Source organism: Dermacentor variabilis, chromosome 5 (assembly GCF_050947875.1).
Source record: "Dermacentor variabilis isolate Ectoservices chromosome 5, ASM5094787v1, whole genome shotgun sequence".
Lineage (NCBI taxonomy): Eukaryota > Metazoa > Arthropoda > Arachnida > Ixodida > Ixodidae > Dermacentor > Dermacentor variabilis.
In genome coordinates this window covers 17,441,200-17,463,254 of record NC_134572.1, presented here as the reverse complement: position 1 = coordinate 17,463,254, position 22,055 = coordinate 17,441,200, and the positions used below count along the sequence as shown (strand labels likewise).

Sequence of the window (22,055 nt, the reverse complement as noted above, 5' to 3'; positions counted from 1 at the left end):
TCAGCCAGACCAGCGTCCGGCTTACTACCTTAGAGTGTGGGCAAAAGAAAGGGTGAATAGAAAGAAGAAAGAGGGACATATTGAAGACTGCATGCACGCGAGATGATGCACAGGAGGGCTATAAAGGATAATTCAGGCCTCTGTACTTCAGGAATAGGGCAGTGCTGGAACATTTGACAGACTCTACACAGAGAGAAGCGGCCAAATTGAGAATGGCTAAGAGTCGATAACAACGCAGGGAAGCTATATCGTTCATTTCGAAGTCTGACTGTAACTGCAAGCAGACAGCCCAAAGGTTGGCCCAGCCGGTCCAGCATGCTCCGCACCAAGATCGCCACAAAGGCGGCCGCCCAACGTCGTATGTCGGTGGGAGCACAAGGGCGCGAAGGTGGTTTCAACGCTTGATCCCGTAGCTGAACGCAGCGAAGTGTGCAGCGACCATCGCTTAGTTGAGGGCGCGTTTTGTTTCCTGCAAGCGCAGTCGCGTATACGACGAGAGTAATAAAGAAAAGTTTTACTTTGCTTTTTTGTTGCCTTAGCTGTTCGGATTGAACAACACGCGTTCGTGTACACGCAGTGCGTGTGAGTCTTTGACGCGTCTGTCAAGTATCGGGTTAGAGCCGGCTATATATAGCGTGTTAGAGCTTCCCTCGACTAATCTATTTTCATTGCTTATTTCATTCACTTTACTAAAAATCTCACACTTCAGTGAGTTTCCTTGAGCTTTGTGTGAAATGCAATATTTCTCAAATAAGAACCTGCCCATCAAAATATCTTAACATAAGAAAGTAGAAGCGCCATCGCAAGCAAAGTGCGCGCGGCAGATTCGGGAAAATGGCAGATGCAACAGACCTTACACAACAGTTTTGACTGTAGCATAGTCAATTTGTATTATATAAGCAACAATAGAGCAGAGATGTTGCAGACACTGCAAACTCAGAAAAAAAGATCTTTGCGGAATCCATCGACGATGATTGCAAATGCAAGCAAATAGCCGAACGGCCTCAAGAAAGCTATTCGCTTTTTAAAGAGCGATGTGCTCGACGGCATATATTTGTTGTAGTGAGAATATTTAGGCAGCGTTTGTTAATTCATTGCATAATTTCGTAAGGAACGGAGCTGTTAGCCAGTACATCTCTAGCGGCGGTATAGGTAGACAGCACGTACGTCTCATTGAGCTACGACAGCTGGCGTTTGGTGTCGAAAACGCACCCCGCAACGCGAGCAGGCGTGCCCTTTGCGTCAGCGCCTGTGTTCCAACCTCTGACTACGAAAACGAGTGAAAAAGCCAAGCCAGGTACTCAGTAAGTATCTTGTCGTACGTTGAGGCCGGCCGAACCTACGGATGCCAGGTGAGGTGAGGTTGGACTGCAGGCCAAATACATCGAGAGATGTGACGTTATGCTTTAGGCGCCGATCGCGAACACTCACATATAGGTTAATTGAAATGGCTGAGGAATTCCACTCCCAGTATGGCAAAGTTGACGTCGGTGATCACAAATACCCATCTGTGCACGCGCCGGAGTCCGATGTCTAGCGTTATTGACCGGAGCCCATACGACGCGATGGCAGTGCTGTTCACTGCGTGGAGGGTGGATGTGGACTTGCCGCGTTGGCTATTTGCGGCCGTGGCGGAAATGATACACAGCTCTTCTCCTGAGTCGACGAGGAGGCGGGTGACGGTGATGCGATCGACTACGAAGAATAGGTGACTTGCGCGAGGGCCGAAGTCGCATGCTGCCGATAGCGACTAGCCGGTGCGTTTCCCGTCCAAGGCTGGGTGCAGCTGCTTGCTCGTTCGCGAAAGTGACGGTTGTACCAGCACAACTGCCGCGGCCAGTCTCTAGGTGCGCTGCGAGACTGAAAGCGAATGGTTGCGCCGACGTTGGTCGCCAATGTCGCCATCAGGCGTCAGCTTCTCCAGTGCACTTGTAAGGCGATGGACTGTTTCCTCCAGGCGCGAGAGTCGGTCTCCTGGCTCTGACACTCTCGCAGCGGTGATAGGTAGCTGTGCTGCGGACGAGCAGTCGCATATGCGGTCAGCGAGTGCAGCTTGCCGATCGAGACTCGTCTCGCCGGAAGCCGCCAGCACATGCATGCGGAATGGGGGAGGCGTCGCAAGAAGAGCTCGCGCAAAATTGGAAGCTGGCTCTTGTTTCCGGAATAGCCACCCAGCAAATGACGCAACCGGTGCAGGAGTTGTGACGGTCGTTGATCGCTGAGTTCCTCGGAGGTGAACTGTTGCAGCCTACTCTGTTGCAATGGCTCGAGGCGCTGCAGGACCTTGCGTTTCAAGTCGTCGTATGCTGTGGCCGAAGGCGTACCCGCTAGCAAGTCGTCTATGGCATCGGCCATGTCGGAGGTTAGCGCCGCGACGACGTGCTGGTACCTTGCTGTTTGTGAAGCGATGCGCCGGAAAAGAAAACGGTCCTCTAATTGCATAGACCAAGCTCAGGGACTCTTGGGCCAAAGGCTGGGAAGCTGAAGCTCTGCAGCGATGACAGGAGACGTAATCTTAGCGTCGTCTCTGTCAGCAGGAGTAGGAACAGCGTCGTCCATGGCTAGTGTTCGAAAAAGAAAGCGTAAGTGTCCTGGGTGACCACTTGTCGGGAGCTCGGTTAAGCGGAGGCAAGTAATACACGTTTGACAGCTTAAGAATGGAGAATCGACTGGCTTTATTCAAGAGTAAAAGTAGGTTTGCCGAATGGCAGTGGTGGCACCCCAGTCGGACAGCCACTTCGGTTCGAGCAGGGGGCAATGACCCCGACGGCGAGGACAGGACTGAAGGACGGTCGCTACACATTCGATCCACATAACTGACGATAACGCGCTCCTGCGCCTACATACAATGCGAAGGACGTAGCGCTCCTCCAATACATTTCGCGGTAAATAATACTGTGGCACGAGCTTCCGCGGCGGCGGCAGCTTGGCTGCGGCGTACGAAGCAGGGAGTGAGGTAATTGCACTTTCGTACGTTAAAGAACCCGCCTGACTGTTGTGTTGTGGCACGCCATAGCACTGTCATAACACAACTGACTTGGGTTGTGATAGTGTGATCGGAAAGCCACTCATAGTGAGGACTCCTGAAGAGCAACGTGCATGCGAGTCACGGCAAATTTATCTTCTCTCTGGAACACTCTTTGTAGGTGCACGAGGTAGCGACGTAAGTCGCAGGCCATCGAAATGTCTAAGGCTAATAATTAGTCAAAGTACATCTGAATGTCGCCACGTGAATAATTTCAACCTACGTCGCAATGGGTGCTCGTTCTTGTCGTTTACGGCTTCGCTCTCCAACCACCTTCACAGCGTGGATTGGAGACCAATTTTGTATTAGCTTCGTTATTTTTATTCTGACCTCCTAGGTGATCTTGTTGCTATGTTGCTTGAACAAAAAGAAGGTGTAAGCAATTACCCGTATGCAATTTTTTTCGTTATACTACAGTGTTTTGTATACTAAGTGTGTTTAGGTTAAGAATGTTTTATCATGTAGTATTGAAGTCCTACAGGTTAAACATGCCCACATGCAGCTCTTTTTTTTTTCCTTTACTTCTTCCTGAAGTGATGTACATGCGAAATGCAGAATTAATAAAGATTCATAAAGCAAGCGCTTTTGTAAGTACAGTACGTACCGTAACTGGTACTTCGGCGATTATTCTTGCAACGTAGTACAAACTTGGGTAGTACCACCTGTTCCTTTGCTCTCGCATGACAACGTCAATCTCCAAGGGAACTGAAATTGAATCCGCAACAAGGAAATGCAATCGTGTGCTTGATTTATCTCCCCAACTATGCGAGGAATGCACACGCCTCTCTGCAGTAGGGAAATACACGCAGAAAAAAGAACACGAGGATTTGTTCTGTTTGCCCTACACTCTGGTAATTCTTATTATCGCTTGTGTAGTATATAACGCCTGTCATGATAAGTGCCGATATGGAGGGCAAATAGAAAGTTCAAGACAATCCCTGACCTCATCTTGCCCAATGCGAGCAATTGGCGATGAATACATTATCGAAATTATCGACTGCTTAGGAGAATGTAAAATAAGTGACAAAATAATGTTATCTATTTAAAGAAGGGAAAATATGCAACTAAATAATAACGGCAAGAAAAGCATCACCAAAATGTACATGTAATAAATATATTATATTAATGTAGTGATGTAAAATAAGGTAAAATTATGGCGCGTGCAGGACTTAATTTCTTTAGTGATTTGTTAGTAGCTACTGAAAACTATAACTTGACATAAAAAGGCTTACATATCCTGCAGTGCGTGCGTCAGCGCGAAATGCTCATAGGTGTATTGCGACACACACAAGGAGCTATCAACCGCAACGCGCACTTTCAACCAGATATTTTATTTCCAAGACACAATTCATGTGCAGTTACCGCTTACCTTTACCTCTTAGGATGCCATAAATTTGGCCCCTCCCTCTTAAACGATCGATTGGAATGTTGTCGGCTGACTTGTAGTTTGTAACACTATCGCTCAGAAATTTCCAACCGCCTATACCTTACCCAACGAACAATAATATTATGAAATTTCTTACCACTAAGTCAAGAACCGTGATTTAAACTGTCGCACGAAGACATCAAGATGAAAGAGGAGATGGATGCATGCCCTAGCAGCATTGTGATGCTGCTCTGCGCCTTGTCATGTCTGTTCATACTCCTTATTTCGTCCTCGTATTCATGCTTTCTACACTCATAACCATCACGTGACACGCACGCTGTTCTGGCCGTAGTGTAAGGCATCTTTAAGGTACTACCAGTTAAGCCATATACAGATCTCCACGTCCTCAATAGAATTACAACTTTCACGCTGCGCTATGATAATGTACGCAAAGGCATTGTCGGCTTCAGAAACAAAAACTGTAAATGAATTCTTGGGTTTTACGTGCCAAAACCACAGTCTGCTTAAGAGGCACGCCGTGGTGGGGGACTCTAAATTAAGAAGTTTGACCACCTGGGGTTCTCAGCTTGCGCCGAACGCACGGTACACGAGCGTTTTTTGCAATTCCCCCCTACCGAAATGCGGCCACCGTGGTCCGAAATTGAAACCGCGACATCGAGATTAGCAGCGCAACGCCATAGCCGCTAAGTGAGAAAAGGATCATATTTTTTTTTTAGGGGCAGCATTACAGCACCATGTTGTTTCTTTGTAGTGCAGTGCTTAAGCAATGCTTATTCTTACTATTGACCCTTTTCGCGAAGCAGTTCGTTCCGTAGAAACGAGATGGCGCTTTCGGCGACGCGCCGCACGTTACCTCAGCGACAGCACACGCACACGAAACTGTTACCGCTTCTACTTTGCTTCTGTGTGATCAGCTGTTGGAAATGCGAGTTTTTGCTAGCTCACTGGGCTCCAAGTGTGCTGCAGTGTGTCGAGCGGTGGATTGAAGACGTTCGTAGTAGTTGGCTGCGAGAATATTGAGTGGCATATTAAGGAATGGAATGACTCTGTGTGACCTAGCTCACGGATCGCAGCTACATAAGGATAACCTGTTCCGCCGGCCCTTGACGGTGCACTACTTTCCCCAAGAATAAAAGACTTCATTCATCCGCCAGCGTTGTATCGCTAACCCCCGAAGAAAGGACTTCAACTTCGGAACGTCGGCAAGAGTGTGTACCGCTCGTTAAACAATGACAAAAGGAGTGGTGTCACTTCCTATCATAGTAAGTTTCACACACGTTATCTACACACATCTACCCCAACTGGCACGCAAGCTCACGCCCACTCTGTCACTAACGTATCAAGAATAATTGAGTGCGTGCAGTAAGCACAAATCTATCGGAAATGAGCGAGCGATCAAGCAGAAAACAATCAGATGGTGGCCGCACCGAGAAAGTTTACTGAGTCGGAAACGTGGCAAGCCGCTGCTTCAAAGTGTTTGTCAAACAAAGAAATAAGAGCAAAACACGCTGATCCTGATTCAATTCATAAGCGGGAAGTTTGAATAGCCTGGAACAGATATTTAGCCCCGCTTTTAGAACAAGCACCATATACGCTGCTAGCGCCGTTTGGACCTAGCTTAATCAGCTCCGAAAGCGCTTTTACATGTTCTCTGAGGCTGTGGCCAAAGCTTCGTGTCATCCACCCAATCACTGTCTACTATATCTTGCGAAACAGAGGTTTGCGAAGCCGCTCCGGCGTTATACACAACCATTGTAAACACAGACGCAGCGGTGGCAAATGAGGCAAGCAATGGACGCTTCACCACGTGATCAGACATGAAAGTGCCGACGGCATCGCCGCAGAAAGGGTCAATACACGCCATAGAGTCTTCTGGGTACGGCGTTGGCTAGCCACGCGAGATCGCGGGTTAATATCGCGGCCTCGGCGACCGCATTTCGATGGAGGCGGCATGCAAAAACGCCTGTGTACCGTGCAGAGCAAAAGATTTGTGTAGAATGTGTATGTTAAAGATTGCCAGGTAGTCAAAATTAATCTGGAGACGCACCTCAAGATCAGATCATAGTTACGGCTCCTTAAAACCCTAGAAGGTTGTTTTTCTTTATTATTATTATTCTTTATTGCAACGTTCATTCTTGGGAACAATGTTGCGTAGCGCACAGCCAGATATCTTCGGCATCCCTACATTTACCACGTAGGAGCTGTTAGGTGACGTAAAATTACATTGAAGAACTGTGTAAAATAATAATTGATGGCATCTAACGCCACGATGCAGGATGTTGGATATATCAAAGATGCCGTAACTTCTGATTAATTTTTGACGACCTGTGGTTCATTATTGTGCATTTAACATCAAGCGCACCGAAGTTTTTCCGTTCTGACTCGCTGTATTGCACTTTTCGCGGCCGCCAGAAATCGAACCCGATGCTTCATGCTTTGCAGAGTGCCATATAATCGTGATGGGTGAACTGTAGAAGAGAATTTGTTGTATTGTTATATAAGCGCAATACTCTGTATAGTTGTTTTATCCGTGCTCCTTCTCTGATAGTCACCTAACACACCACATAACATGTGCACGGAGCACTCTTGGCGCAGAGATATGGAAGCTAGCTTTTATTACATCGCTGGGCCGCGGCACAGACTGTCCGACACTATGCTGTGGGACGCACGATCTTTACAGAGCCGCCGTGACTAGAGGTGAGAAGCTGCTGCACGCGAAAGAGATATTCCAGAGGATACGTGATTTGGCAGCCCAGTGCAACAAGCGGAAATTACACAAAGCTTCCAACTTTAGCCGTCGGTGCCACCAGGGTATTGTGTGAATGCTATCCCACTACAGCTTAATATTAAGGCGCTGCAAGCAAGCTCAGGGGCATCATATTACGATGAAACCAGTCTTTCGCTTTTTATCAACATTCAGATTCTATCACTTCATGCATGCTGAAGTGGCAGATTTCAAAAACTAAACGCGTGATTGTTTCCCAGAAGAGAGGTGATCACGTTGTGCTCACGTATGAGTACGGTGCTGCTTACGAATCCCAGCAGTATCATGAACGTAGTGACAACAAACAAGGCAGCCGTGTCCCGAATCTGAGCGGCCCTGTTTCCACAACCATAGTACAAAATGGACAACAGGAAAGCGAAGAACAAAGATGCCGCTATGCGGACGAGCGTGGTGACCTGCATCGGAAAAGGAAGGGCAACGCTTAGTCACACTCGTGTACTTTGCATTTTTTACAGGGGCAGTTTGCTATGGCTCACAATGACGTGATAATAGCATAGCGTAACTGAAATTGTCACGAGGCCAATTTAAAAGTAAAGAAAGTCGAATAGTATTTGGGCCTATGTGAAGATATTGTTCTTTTAAAATACAAACTGGTTGTACTTGTGCTATTCCATCTGTGAACCTCCCTCGCATTGATTGATAGATGGGAAACACGTTTATTTACATGAAAAGGCAGGCTCTGTTTTGGGCCATTACGGGCGAGACAAAGGTGTCGCCGAGCGCGACAAAGTTCTCGGTCGTGCTGGTCAGGGAGTTCGAACAACCTTAGTGTCGCCATTCACACAAAATGGGCCTGTGTTTGTGTCCAGAAGCGCTGTGGTTACGCAGTCGAGGTGTACTGTTTAGGCAGCTGCGTAGACTTGAGGTTCGTTTCGATATTACTGCTCATTATTTAAGTGGAGACTCATACAGAACTTATTTTACAATGGTCGACAAGGTCCGTGACTTTTGCTACACTGAACAGCGCAAACGTCTTTGTTTATGATAAACTGTCTAATACTCGACAGGTGTTAAAGCAATTTGGTTTTATGCGAGTACGATTGTTACAAAACGACACTGTTGGATTTCCTGAGGTATAAACAGCTTCAGGATCGGGGACCGTATTCCCGAGAGTTGTTAAGCTAAAATTATTCGGAAGAGCAGATGCTAGCCAATCGGTACGCTCGACATGTTATAGAGAAAGCGACGGGTCGAAAAGCTTTGTAATTTTGGCCCCTAATATTCCAACGCAAATTTACTGCAAACGTTTTGAGGCTAGGGAAACCGACCGCAGTGTTTTGGTCACAGGCACAGCTAGATAAAGGTTGTCACATATTTCCTACTCATCATTTAATACTGATAACTTTCCGAAATGTCGCGCAATTTAACATAGCCATTTTATGCCACAATGATCAAAACCGTGTTTGTCAGTCACATCGCCACTGAATGCTAAGAATTATTTTTGAATCGCAAGAAAACAAGAACGGGTTAATAAATAAATCCTCTTTTTATTTCTCTTTAAGTTCAGATGTTGCATTGTCCTGGTTTATATACTTGCGGTTAATGACGTGCAAGGAAAACTTAGGAACGGTTTTTGCTTGTAGGATAAAAAATTCACACCCACCTTGTTTCTAGTGATGCAAATGAAGCACCTCTTCAACAGTGTCATGAACTGCCGATGGTATTTTGCTCGGAACCGGTACTGATGCATTTGCTCTTTCTTTTCCTGGTGGAAGTGAAAATACCAGTACACAAGCCTTTCGTGCGACAGTGCAAGATGCGGTGAAAACTGACTGGTAAAATCACGGCATCAGTTGTTATGAAGGTCTTACCAGGAGACCCCGAAAAATGTTTCACGGTGTTGATTGTTTTGATAATAAATTTTAGAGAAAGAAACATCCTCACATTGATGCTTTCAAACGATGCTTTTTATCACTTAGGTAAACTTTAGTCAGTATTTTTTACATGGAATCTTTTTTTTTTTGTTCGTTTGAGCGTAATCTACATTTTCTGCACGTTTTGTACAGCCTTTGCAGCTCCTTCAGTCCCTAGATCTCCAAAGTTGGATGCCGCTGCTCCAGAAGTGAGCAATCGTCATAGCTTCAGGCTCACAATAACCACTTGGTATACCCTGTTATTTTAATTACCGTGAGATGACATCTTAGGTTTCATCTCCACCGAGCAGGAAACAATTAATAATGGGGTCTAATAGCGTACGAGGGGTCGCGATTTTGTCCGCATGGCACGCTTTCATTAATTTTTCATCATGAAAGCGCAGGACACGACATAGCTGCTACCAACAGGGCTTGACGCCGATTAAAAATTGTACCCCGATTAATAATAATAATAATTAATAATTAAAGTATAATCAGATTTGTGGGTTTACGTGCACAGGTGAAAAAAGATCAAACCCAGTGATTTGCCAGGATGCACGCACACTGAAGAAAGAAAATCCGGGCTATTTGAATAGACAGTTGCTTTATTATTACTTGAACGACACACTGCGCGAATGTACATTCAATTTTGCAAGCGTGGCGACGAGTACATGCTCTTTTTTTGCCGGCGATCTTAATGCACCTAGTCGTAAGTTCTTTGTCAAAAAGTAAAAAAAAAAGGTTTCTTTCTGCACCACACCTCCTGCCTCGTTCAAGCCCCGAAGGAAAGTATTAGATACCGCTGGTATTATACCTCTTTGCTGGTCAATAAAAAACGGCGCACAATATGCAGAATAGGAAAATTAAACGTTTCGACACATTTTGCCGCAAGAGCAGCGCGCATGTGTGGGCGCAGTCGGCCCTCGTTGCGTTTCTCAGTGTTTAGCTGTTGGGAGAAACAGAGTCATGTGAGCTTAACTGATTAATTGCCATCTAAAGAAAATAGTGGCGATTAAGGCTTTAATCGATTAATCGGAAGGTTAATCAATCTATCGAACAGCCCTACCTACCGCTGCATTAATTTGGAAGCCTCGAGCTGCACGTTGACATGTATCTTATCTGAAATCTTGTACGCGTGCACGTTGCAACTTATGCAACCGATTGCTAGTATACGTATTATATAAATAGGTCGCAAACGTAAACAACGTACCTTCTCAGTCATAAGCCGTCCTCCATGAGGGCTGAACTTGAAAGAATCACTGCATTTATTTTTGTCACGGTTGACTTGATCGGGAATGAACAGCTTGGACAAGTTCCCTCTCACTCCTCCATGTTCTCCAGCGGCTATCTCTGTAACTAATGAATAGACGCCAACAGAACGTGCCTTAACTATAGTGCTGGAATTGTCCTTGTTTCGCTTTTTGTGTAGGTCATAGCATAATTGTAAGGTTACATTCTTTTTCGTTATTTCACCGTCCGTTGAAGTTCGTTGAGTCCACGTACACTTGGTTATTTAAAGTAGTATGTAAGCCCTGTGTCCCTCCACACTGCAACATTAAGGCGTGGTTATGCGCTCTCTCGGCGCGCTCGGTTTCGGTATGACGCTGAACATGTGCCAAAAGTGTCCCGCCAGCGTGCTATAAATAAGGGCGCTCGGCTCGTTTTAAACGATGATTTGTTATGAACTCGCCATTAGCTACAAACGTTCAATTCGCATCGGCTTCCTAACATACTTACAAGTATAACATATAATTACGGCTTCCTTCCATACTTATACTTTCTGGAAGGCTTCCTTCCTTATACTTTCTGGAAGGCTTCCTTCCTTATACTTTCCGGGAGGCTTCCTTCATACAAGGCTGATACTATCGATCATAGGTTCACTATCTAAGCAGCTGGGGCAAAAAGAAATACATCGATATTGTGCTATCTATTATACAAAACCACGCGACTTAACTCAAGTAACCACTGTAACATTACCTTGGCGAACGTTTCCTGTTTATTCTGAGCCAGGCACTACGCAGACTGTGGTAACCATTATAGCTCACTGCATTCTCGCAGTGCAAGCCTCACCGATCACTGCAGACGGATACCCCTCTGTCACCATGGCAGCACAGTTATTACACGGTCGAGCTTTTCCTGCCTTTAGTATGAGGTCGTATGGCATGCGCCGCGATTTTGCAGCGATGCCTTAATTCCGCTCGATTTTATGCCACTCTTATTACCCACCATTCACGGCAAAGTGATCCTATGATAACGCGGGCGGAGCGTCATTCTGACCACTGACGAAGCACGAAAAGCCCTAAAGGAGGTAACATCAAAAATGACATCAATACACAATCGCTGTCATGGTTCCCAACAGCTGGAGTTGAAAACGCAGTCTAGGAACAGTAACTATCTAAAATTCTAGAGGCCACGACAAAGCTCCACTACACCACTTTCTGAAGTAGCTATGGAACATAGTGTGGGCATTCATTCAACAGAAGTACAAGCAGACTGCTGGCTCTCAACCGCTTAATAAACACAACACCACACGGGAGAGGTGGACTGAAGGGGAAAAAAGTGTCATCACTTCACAAATTTCATTGCTCAGTTAGAACTAAAAAAGAAAAGGCGTCATAAATATTTGGCACTGCATTGCAACAAATTTTAAGTTGAATTTTCAGATGTGAAAATATAGGAAATAAAATTGAGCAGCCATTCCACTCTCTGAAGGTGGATGACCAGCGAAGCTGTAGCATATCAAACAGCGTTAGACAAGGGTAAATGTACTTATTTTCATCATTTGGTAATAGCCGTGACGGTAGCTTTGTGATTACTGTGACTGGTTCGGTCACAACCTTAGACCGAATCTTGGTCAAAGTTAGATCTATACACGACCGTAGTTGAGTAGTTGAGCGATTTGAATTGGTGTTGCACTTCAAACCGGGACGACTGCGAAGTTATTGTGCTCGGTTGCTGGTTTTCTTCTGGTGCTGCAGTTGTTCTCTATTTATATTATTTTCGGGCATCAGTAACAGGCAACGAAGTTTGTGCTGAACCCTGAAGACTCCTACTCTGCTGGGAGATCCTCCTCGCGGAGCTTGCCATGGAAGATATGGTCTTGGACTCGTCTGGCGGTCAGCATACACCGTCCGCGGCTCGGAAGCGGCTCAGTTCGTCAGTAGGATCCGACGCTGCTGATTCCAAGCTTTCTGACTCAAGATCGGAAGATTCGAATGCTTTCATACCTGCCAAGCACCGTCGTCCAAGACGGACGTCTCCGGCATCGTCCTCAAGTGAAGGGACTGTCATATACAGCGCCATCAAGACTACGACAGTAGCTTTCATGCCCATCGACGCGATGGTATGCCTGAATGCTATCTCTTGACAGAAACTTAATGATTTCATCTTCAAACTTGCCCCTGTACTAATCCAAGAGGTTCGCGTGAACCCCAGGAAAAATGTCATTGCAGTTGACACAACTGATGACAAGATGGTGCAAACTCTACTTGGTTTGTTTGAAATCTGTGGGGTCCACACACGTCCCTACATACCACACGGTACAAATATAACAGCTGGTGTCGTATCTGATGTAGACTTAGATCTCAAAGACGACGTTTTTAAGAACGTGATCGTTTTGACGTCACCATGCAAAATAATTAGCGTTCAAAGGCTGGGCTCCTCAAAGTTTCTGAAGATACTTTTCGCCTCTGGAAAGCTGCCTAGTCATATAAAGGCTGGACTTGTGCGCTATCCTGTTCGACCTTTCGTACCACGGCCTTTGCAATGCCATAAGTGTTTTAAGATTGATCACGTTCAGGGCTTTTGCACCAGAGATCTGGTCTGTGCCAGATGCGGTGGGGATCACCATGTAGATTCCTGTGAAAGTCAGGCATGTCGGGGCCCTAACTGTAATGGTGAACATTTTGCAACGGATAAAGGATGTCCCTCATTGAAGAATGAACTAAAGGCACTAAAAGAGAAAGCCAAAAAGAAGGCACCAGGAGACGAAAGCTCCCGTCACCGTATGCTGCCCCAGCGACTGGAAAGGCAGCGCGTTCAAAGAGTGACAAAGACACAACGCATCGGAAAGTAGGGGGGCGGACCTTCTGCCTCCCAGACACATGGTGGCCAGCGCTGCGATAGAAATCGTCGGAACAAGTATCTACAAAGAATTCGACCACAGATGAAAGCGCTGAAAACACAGTAACTAAACCGGTATCAGCCAACGACGATGTGCAACTTGTCAATCTTGTGAAGATGCTTGTCAACGTCATCAGATCTCTAATCGCCGGTCGCCAGACACCAGCAGCGTCAGCAGCAGAGCAACTTTTGGAGGCCCTCGTTTCAGTCCTCGACGGCCTTCACTAGACGTTTTACCGGAAACAATTTTAACAGTTGTCAGCAGTCTCGCCCCTTTGTGCTGTGATGGAATGTCAGGCCGATGCGACCGCGGCACGCTGATCTAGTCCTTCGACTCATCGCTATGAAGACCCCACCAAACGGTATAGCGCTTCAGGAAACTAACGCAAGAAAAGGCGAATATCGATTGCCAGGCTTCGTCTGTGTCCACAGTAACACTCGATGCCCGGAACCAGCTTGTGGCTCTTTCCAGTGTGTGGACGCGGCGCATACGCGCTATGCTTCAAAAGCATCAGTGTACGTGCGTGCTGACTTGCACCTCGCGGTTCTTGACACAGACGGCATCTGTAGCGATGAGTTTGGGTGTGCAGCTGTTACTGTGAGCCTCAGAGGTGTGTCTACGACGGTGGCGAGCATATAGAACAGGCCTACACCTTCTTGCATATACGCATCTTGTATAATATGTATATACGCATCTCTTCCTTATACCATCATCATTCATCAGCTCTTTCCCTCCCCGTCCCTTTTCCCCAGTGTAGAGTAGCAGCCCAGAGCATGTTATAGCTCAGGCCGACCTCTCTGCCCTTCTGTAAATAAACTTATCTCTCTCTTTCCCTTCTTCCTATACCTCACTACTTGAGTGCTTAGTGTCTCGGTGTGGTGCATCCTTTGTGTTATGCGGAGATATTAATGCCCACTATCCACGATGGCGTAGCCGTCCCCAAGACAATCGTGGGGCAGAGATTAACGAGATCATTATCAAGAACGATCTGCAAATAACGAATAACGGTTCACCTACATTTATACGTAGAGGAAAGGAGCATTCCACTATAGACGTTGCGATATCAACGAGAGATGTGTGCTTAGCCTGGTCATGTGAGTCTGACCCGTGGTGCTCAAATCACCTACCTACCCATTTGGTTAACACCAACACATACTGCGGGTCGCCAGGATGTCATTCATACAGTGATTAAGTGGGACAAGTTCCGTCAGCTGATCTCAGATGCACCATCTCAAGACAGCCTGTTTAAACGTATGAGTGAGTGCTTACGAGACGCTACAGTACAACGACGACGGAGTATCGGCAAACCAAACCCCGATCTAAGGCTCTTGCGGCTCCACGCATGTCGACGGCGCACTTATAGACGGGCACAGTGCTCTGAACGACGCACCGACTGGACTATATACAATCGCATTTGATGCAGCCATACGGCGGCATACAAAACAGCTTCGTCGCAAGAGCTGGGAAGCTTTATGTAGTTCGTTGCATACTGCAAGTGGTATTGGAAGTGTATGGCGCATACTGGAAGGCTCTTCGCACTCCTGAAATCTGCAAGAATCCTAAGGCTGTATTAAGCATAGCGACTGGCCTGTCACCAAAAGTAATAGCGGAGGCATTTGCAGACATTTTCGTCTCTCCTGCATATAGTAACACCACAAATAGCGACCTTCCTTCTTTGACAAGTCACAGCACCTTAACCGCTTCCCACGGTCAAGCCTGCCAGAAGGACGAGGCAGATTTCACACCTGAGGAGCTGCGACACGCGTTGAGCCTCTCCAAACGCCGCACTGCTCCAGGTGAAGATGGTGGGACGTATCAAGCATTGCGGAATGTTGATAAGAGTTTTCATGACCGTATATTGGACGAGTATAATGAAGTATGGAGAACCGCTGTAATCCCTGCTGAATGGAAATGATCCGTGGGAATGCCAGTTTTAAAGCCCGGGCGTCCGGCAAGGCACCTCAAGTCCTACCGACCAATATCCCTAACTTAAAATGTCATCAAGTTAATGAAGCGAATGGTCTTGTTTCGCTTAGGTGTAAGGCTAGATGAGCTGAATTTGTTCCCTGATGTCATGAGTGGCTTTCGTCGCCGCCGTTCAGCTCTGGACAGCATATCAGACCTTGTCTCAGCGCTCGAATTTGCTAAAGGAAACATGCATTCCGCCTATATGCTCTTTCTAGACATACAGCAAGCTTTCGATTCATTTCCGCATAAGGCGATTATTTTCGCTCTCGCAGCCGCGGGAATTTCAGGTCGTCTGCTCCACTTTGTGCATAATTTTCTATTGGAGCGCCGGATTAAAGTGCGTGTCGGAGGAGTAACTAGTGAATACCGAAATGTGAAGTGCGTTGTCCCAGACGACAGCGTATTATCGCCGCTTTTGTTTAACACCGTACTCGCTGCGCTTCCAAGTCGTTTGCCTCGGAACAGTGACTTCCCTGTGAGCATAGCTGTCTACGCGGATGGCATTGCTCTGTGGATAAGCGCCCCTTCGCACCTTGGTCCGCGGCTTCGTGCAAGCTTGCAAATAGCTCTAAACGCTTCTTCGGAGTACTTCGGTGAAGTTGGCCTGCTCATATCGCCTGCTAAGTCGGCTGCAATAGCATATCTTGGTCCGCCCTATCACCCTAAACAACGCACTCGTCGAACAACGAGCCGACTTTACCTTCACGAAACGCCTATAAACTGGGTGCGACAACACCGTTATTTGAGGCTAATTGTGGGTGATCGCATCTCTTAGCGTCCTGCCGTTAAATCTGTACGACGCAAATCGCACTCCCTCCTTAAGTATGTGGCCGCCTTGACTGCTAGAGGTGCTGGCTGCGACCAAACAGCGGCTCTCCAGGTGTACCAGTCATCTGTACTCTCAGGCATGATGCGCGCATTACCAGTCCTGAACATACCACCTGGTTTGATGGCCCAACTGGAGCGAGATCACCGCGTTTCCCTTCGACTAATGCTTGGATTACCTCGTGAGGCGCAATCTATTGCATTACTCACTGAAACGCATCAGTTACCCCTGAGGCTGAAAGCAGACCAGAGAGCTCTATATCATATAGAGCGTCTGCACCGCGCATCGAGTGGTCATTCGCTACTTGATCGCCTCATTCACCGCCCGTTATCTCGCAAGGTCAAAATGGCGGCAATATTTATGAATATATCACTGACATTTCTGAACATGCTGCTCCAGGTACGCCTCCGCCTCCAAAAGATATCACGAAACACGTATTCCCCGTTTACCTCACAATCCCTGACATGCACAAAAAGTCTGATATGCTTGTTTCGGCAATATTCCGATAGGCTCAGTCTCACATGCTAGAAAAGTTTCCATATTACTTCAAGTATTCACAGATGCATCTGTACACAGCGACGGTCAAGGCACCTCTGCAGCTTTTTTCTGCCCTTCAACTCAAGTACGGCGTATCTTTATAATACCTTAACCAACTTCGTCAACAACGGCGGAGCTAGCAGCGATTAATGCTGCACTGAAACACGTGCAAGAGGAGTTAACTACATCGAACGTTGCCAGCTTTACGGACTCCCGCGCTGCCCTTAGCAGGTTACAACACAGTGAGATTGATTGTCCACTTGTGCGCAGCATTACTGATTCTGCGACCAAAATTTCATCACGTGGTGTATCTCTCATTGCTCAATGGATACCTTCACACGTAGGGATCGCCGGAAATGAAGAGGTTGGATCGGCTCGCTTCAACTTGCGCTCATAACAACTGTGACTGCCCAGAAATTTTGTGCAAGCTTGATGACGCTCGTCTGCTGATTCGTCGCCACTTACTTAAGCAGCATCCAGATTAGCGCGTAGCAATTGGAACGTTCCCGCCCCGTGTTCGCGGTCGAGGCTTGCCTCGTCGAGCTAGAGCACAACTACTCAAGCTGAAGGTTGGCTGCGTGAACGTGCACGAACGTTTATACAGACAAGGACGTGTGGCAAGTCCATTGTGTACGTCTTGTGGCTGCTGCGAGATACTTCAGCACTTTATATTTAAGTGTCCCGCTTTCAGTGCGCAGCGCATGTCGCTAGTCAGAAACTATCATCTCCTTGACCTGCGGTGTACGACACTCGACGAATGTTTATACCCCAGTGGTTGTGCGTCTAAACGAGATCAGGCTCATCGCGCCCTACTTTTCTAGAGTTAACAAAATTAGGTTCACGTTTGTAATGTCGAAACTATTAATATTCAACATTCTGTAGTAGCGTGACCTTCAGTGACCGGCCCTATTGTGTGTGATCCGTACTGTGTTCTACTTTAGTCTTTAGATTTGTCCTGTTGCTCTTCCTTTCCTCTTTCCTCCCCTCCTTCCTATCTTCCATTTCTGTGTTGCTGTCACCTCGCTTCTGAAGAGTACGCAGTCGTTGTGCCCCTTCCGTTGGCAGTTGCCAGCCTGCTCCTCGCTTTCCCTTTCCTCTTAATGGTGTATATGTATTCAAAGCAAATAATAATAATAATAATAATAATAATAATAATAATAATAATAATAATAATAATAATAATAATAATAATAATAATAATTCAAACCAAACTTTTCTAGCACAAATTGAGGGAACAATTTATTGTCTGGTTTTGAAATGTCTACATTAAAATCTTCACTCCCCTTTCGGTCCCGACACGTACATTGCAATCACCGACAACGACCACAAGGGCAGTGTCATCGCAACTAACCTACGCAAACTGAGCAAACCTTACGGGGCTATTTTCTTTGCTTGCTTCCGGGCTATGAGCCACTGACGTGACAGTTTTCAACATGCTGTTCTCTATGCTGTATCAGAGATTAGAAGAAAATTTTGCACTTTTCGCTTCGCTTTACTGAGTGCTTGTAGCCTCTGCGTTACGCGGCTATGAGCCATTTAATTTTTTTCTTACTTACGGGGTTTTGAGTGCTTACGGGGGTATGAGCCACTGATGATGATAGTTTTTGTTGACGCACACGAAAAATATAGGGAACCCTAGCCATGTACAGCTTCGCTGTAAAACAAATTTTGTTAAGCTGGTGTAACCACTCCAAGGTTAGTTTAGAGCATGAATAAGTTATAACAATATCTGAAGTTTCGCAGCGAAGACAAATATTTCATTTGTAAGATTTTTGCAAGAAATGCCTGAATGTAGTGGTGTTGATTGTCAGTTATTGAAACACTTTAGGCTTAGCCAACAAGTGCAAAGATATTCATAAACAATTAATATCAAACGTTATTAAGTTACCGTAGTACAATCAATTATAATATCGATATTCGTGGTAGTAATAAATAGGACTATTGACGCCATCAGTGTTCCATCTACAGATAGTTTTGCTTCGGTATATGTCGCTACTGTTACCCTTAATTTTGAAACGTTGCGAAGTTGAAAGGCGCATACATCGGTGAGCATTTTATGATCAATCGGCCTAACACCAATAATTTAGTTTAGGCTACGACAGGAGAATACTTTCTTTAATTATAGTTTGAGTAGGAATGTTCTGCATATCGTGATGGCTTACTCACTGAAATCAGTAGGGTTGGTGTGAAGTGGGCAGTGAAGGTCTTGAGAATCCAAAAATTCCAACAGTTTGTTCCCCGAATCATTGTATATGCATCTTCCTTCCGAAAGCACGTAAAGCTGCGAGATCAATTTTAAGACCCATCCGTTGAGACCATTGGGATGAAATTGTCTAACAAACTTTCTGGAGTGCTTACTGCACGCATCAAATCAAAGTTAATATGCTGGCCTTTCGCTTGCCTTCCATCATTAGCGGTGTTTACACGAATGCGACAAGTGGCGCATCGCATTTCTAGCGCATTGCATCCGCGTAAACGGTGGTCGGCGATTCGCAATAATGTGCTAGGAGAGGGTACATCGACACGGGGTAGGTCGTCTCATGCGCTGCTTGTAAACACTAGCGTATCGTACTGAAGCAGACGGAAAAATTGAGAACGCTGCCGTCATGTGCCCTCCTCCACTCCCCGGCGAAATTCAATCGTTGCAAATAGGTTTTGACTTATTTCAGGTGGCATATAGCAATACCTGTAAACACACTCCCCACCTTGATGCGCAAAGTAATGTAACACGCTACCATCGCATTCATGTAAATGCGAATATGGAGGTGGAACAGAGTGTAAATGGCGACAAGCGACTAGTATTCATAATCAACAGGAATCCGTACTTTTACGGCGAGGTCTCCTGGCATTAGCATCACCATTGAATTTTAACCTGAGGTATAGCGCGCATCGTTTAGTCATTTGTCAGGCGCCGTTGCGCGCTAGTCGCATGTTCAGTAGAAACGCAGACCGTTTAAAGCTACAACGTATACGTATAATGTGTCATGTTTAGCCCTGCGCTTTTGGTTGCTGCTCGCCGCGTTTTCGTCTGCTATAACAATATGGCTTCGTGTAGGCAGCACTGCCACTACGTGACGCTTGCATCATCGCCAGTGACCTGCTGTGCTGTTGTTGTTGTTGTTGTTGTTTTTTTGCGTAATATCATCTCGGCACGCCTGTCAGTTTGTGAACTTCAAATATTTCAGTTCCCAACAAGAATTCTGAACTCTAATTAGCATGTATTTGTTAATATTATACGGCGCCCACAATAGATCTGCAAGTTGGAATTTTTTGTAGCTCGTTTCTCCTAAAATGTGCTTCACTCTTGCCAATTATCATCTTGATACGCCCAATTGTTCCGAAACCACACGCTTTTGAGGGCCCCTTATATGGTTTTCTTTTCTTTATTTTTCTTTTTCATACAACAGACTTTTTTTTGATCGCTTATGGCGGATAGCACAATTCTAGACCTTAAGATTACTGAAAGAGGCGCCTTTTGATTTCGATTTCTCACGCATGTCCGCATTCTTGAGTAATCCTGCTCAATGACTAGGATTATACGATTTGCCACAGGCGATCTTTAAAATGCTGTATGGTCTAGAAAAATATAGAGCTCCAATGTTCAATCAACGAGACTTTGGCATTTTCTCACACCGTGCCTAATTATCCTGCACACTTACAACTTCTTCAGACATCACGATTGACATGGTCAATATCTCCACCAATTTTATTTGTGGTAACTACAATTGTTGTCTTTATGGATGTTGATCAATATTTGTGAATATTTGAAGTCTATACGTTCCTTGTAGTCATTCTCGACGGGGCATCTCTAACCGCGCCAACTGCTTTGCCGAAAAGGTCCTGAATATCCTCGCGAAGCGCTTAATCTAGCACCTTAAGTGCAATGAGTGACGTGCCCAAATACCAACTACTCCAAGTACGGTTAACCGCTGCGCGGCTCTGATAGGGATTTGTACACTTTCGCTGTGCTCTCTACGTGAGCATGTATAATAACAACAGTGAGCAGCATATTATACTGCTATACGCAACTGCTAATATAGATTTAGCAATGGGATCTATAAAAAGATACCCTGGCCTAACAAAGCTACAAATTATGGCCATGGGTTTATAGCGTGCGCTCCCGATCGCATATATATATCCAATCCTCAGCATCTTACAATCCGCGATCCATGCTGTCTAATGTGGTGCTCTGGACTTACTCTGTCGAAATGCGAGAACAGCGCAGTGCTTGGATTGTGGATTGCACAAATCACAGTGTGTCCGCACGAAGCAAGAGACTTGAGCACACGAACGCAGCGCAGCGCCGAACTGTTGTCCATTCCGCTGCAGAATGGGTTATACGAAAAAGTCATATCATTTCCCAACGGAGGCCTAATTCAAAAAGTATGCGGAGTTCTACTTTGACTTTGTTCTAACACAGCTAACTCAAAGGAAATGACGCTCGCCTTGAAACAATCGATTATATATTCATAGAGCACCAAAGGTTGTTTGTTAGTTTCCAGGTACAAGGCGTTTAATGAAATCGAATGTGACAGCTTTATCTTTACTATAAGTATTTTTATTATGACATTTTTATTTACTTGTATATTTCTTGATGTCCATTGCTTTTTCTATTTCTTGTATTTTTTCCGCACAAGACACTGTGGAGTAGCCGAGGCGGTTTTTACCTCGACGTCTACAGGACAACCGATTTACAATAGAATGAAACAAAACCGAGAATGAGTATTTTGTTTGGTGGCACAAGTACTCCATTTCTGAAGTCACGCACCTTCAGAAATGTAATACTTATGCCACCAAACAAAATACTACCCCTTCGATATAAACAAATGTCATCTGCCCTATCTGTTTCCCTTCGTGATTTACTTTATATGCTAGTTTCAAAAGCTGTGCCTCAGAAGGAAGCACGCACAGTACCAATTACTGAAACAGGCTGCAGCACACCACAGCACATCTTCCTTTAAACCACTTTAAGGCTGGCCATAGTGGCCTAGGCACAACCCCCCTCCCTCCCTCCCTCCCCTAGCTCACTCCACCTCCTCCCTGCCCTTTCTAAGACATGCCAGTAATTAAGCGGTGACAAAAGCGAGCGCGCACTTCCACACACACACACCCATCTTTATGCCTACCTGCTTCACACGAGCATACGTTTCTCAGTGCCTCCGGGTGTATCGCTTACTGTGCGATTTAATGCGCTTTCTTGTTGGCCTCCTTAAGAGAAGTATGTTCTCCTGGAGTGGTTAGCCTATTCACTGCTATAGCAAAAGTTACGCAAACTAAATGACACATAACCTTGTTGGCTCGTCCAGGAATACGAGTGGCGGGTTTCCGATGAGTTCCTGTGCAATAGACAGGCGCTTCTTTTCTCCGCCCGAAAGCGATTTCACCAGCGTGTTGGCGCAGTTGTTCAGGCCCCATTTGGTTATGGTTTCTGATACCTGCACGTAAAACAATGTAACAGGAAAGATGCCCGTTAAAAAAAATAATCTTAAAGACAGCATCACAAGCTGGGCAAGTTGGCACCCGCTTACAGGATACTAAACAGCGCGAACTA

General features: G+C 45.8%; 1 protein-coding gene across 1 annotated transcript in view; it reads right to left on the bottom strand.

Moving 5' to 3' along the window:
- Nucleotides 1-22,055, bottom strand: part of LOC142582314 (ATP-binding cassette sub-family G member 1-like) — a 35,932-nt gene that overhangs the window by 8,528 nt on the left and 5,349 nt on the right. The window contains exons 5-11 of the mRNA XM_075691881.1: nt 21,794-21,939; nt 20,704-20,827; nt 18,671-18,785; nt 10,261-10,406; nt 8,801-8,902; nt 7,424-7,592; nt 3,630-3,730 (exon numbers count right to left, since the gene is read on the bottom strand). Of these exons, the coding sequence (XP_075547996.1) occupies nt 3,630-3,730; nt 7,424-7,592; nt 8,801-8,902; nt 10,261-10,406; nt 18,671-18,785; nt 20,704-20,827; nt 21,794-21,939 (903 nt within the window). The remainder of the gene's footprint in view (nt 1-3,629; nt 3,731-7,423; nt 7,593-8,800; nt 8,903-10,260; nt 10,407-18,670; nt 18,786-20,703; nt 20,828-21,793; nt 21,940-22,055) is intronic.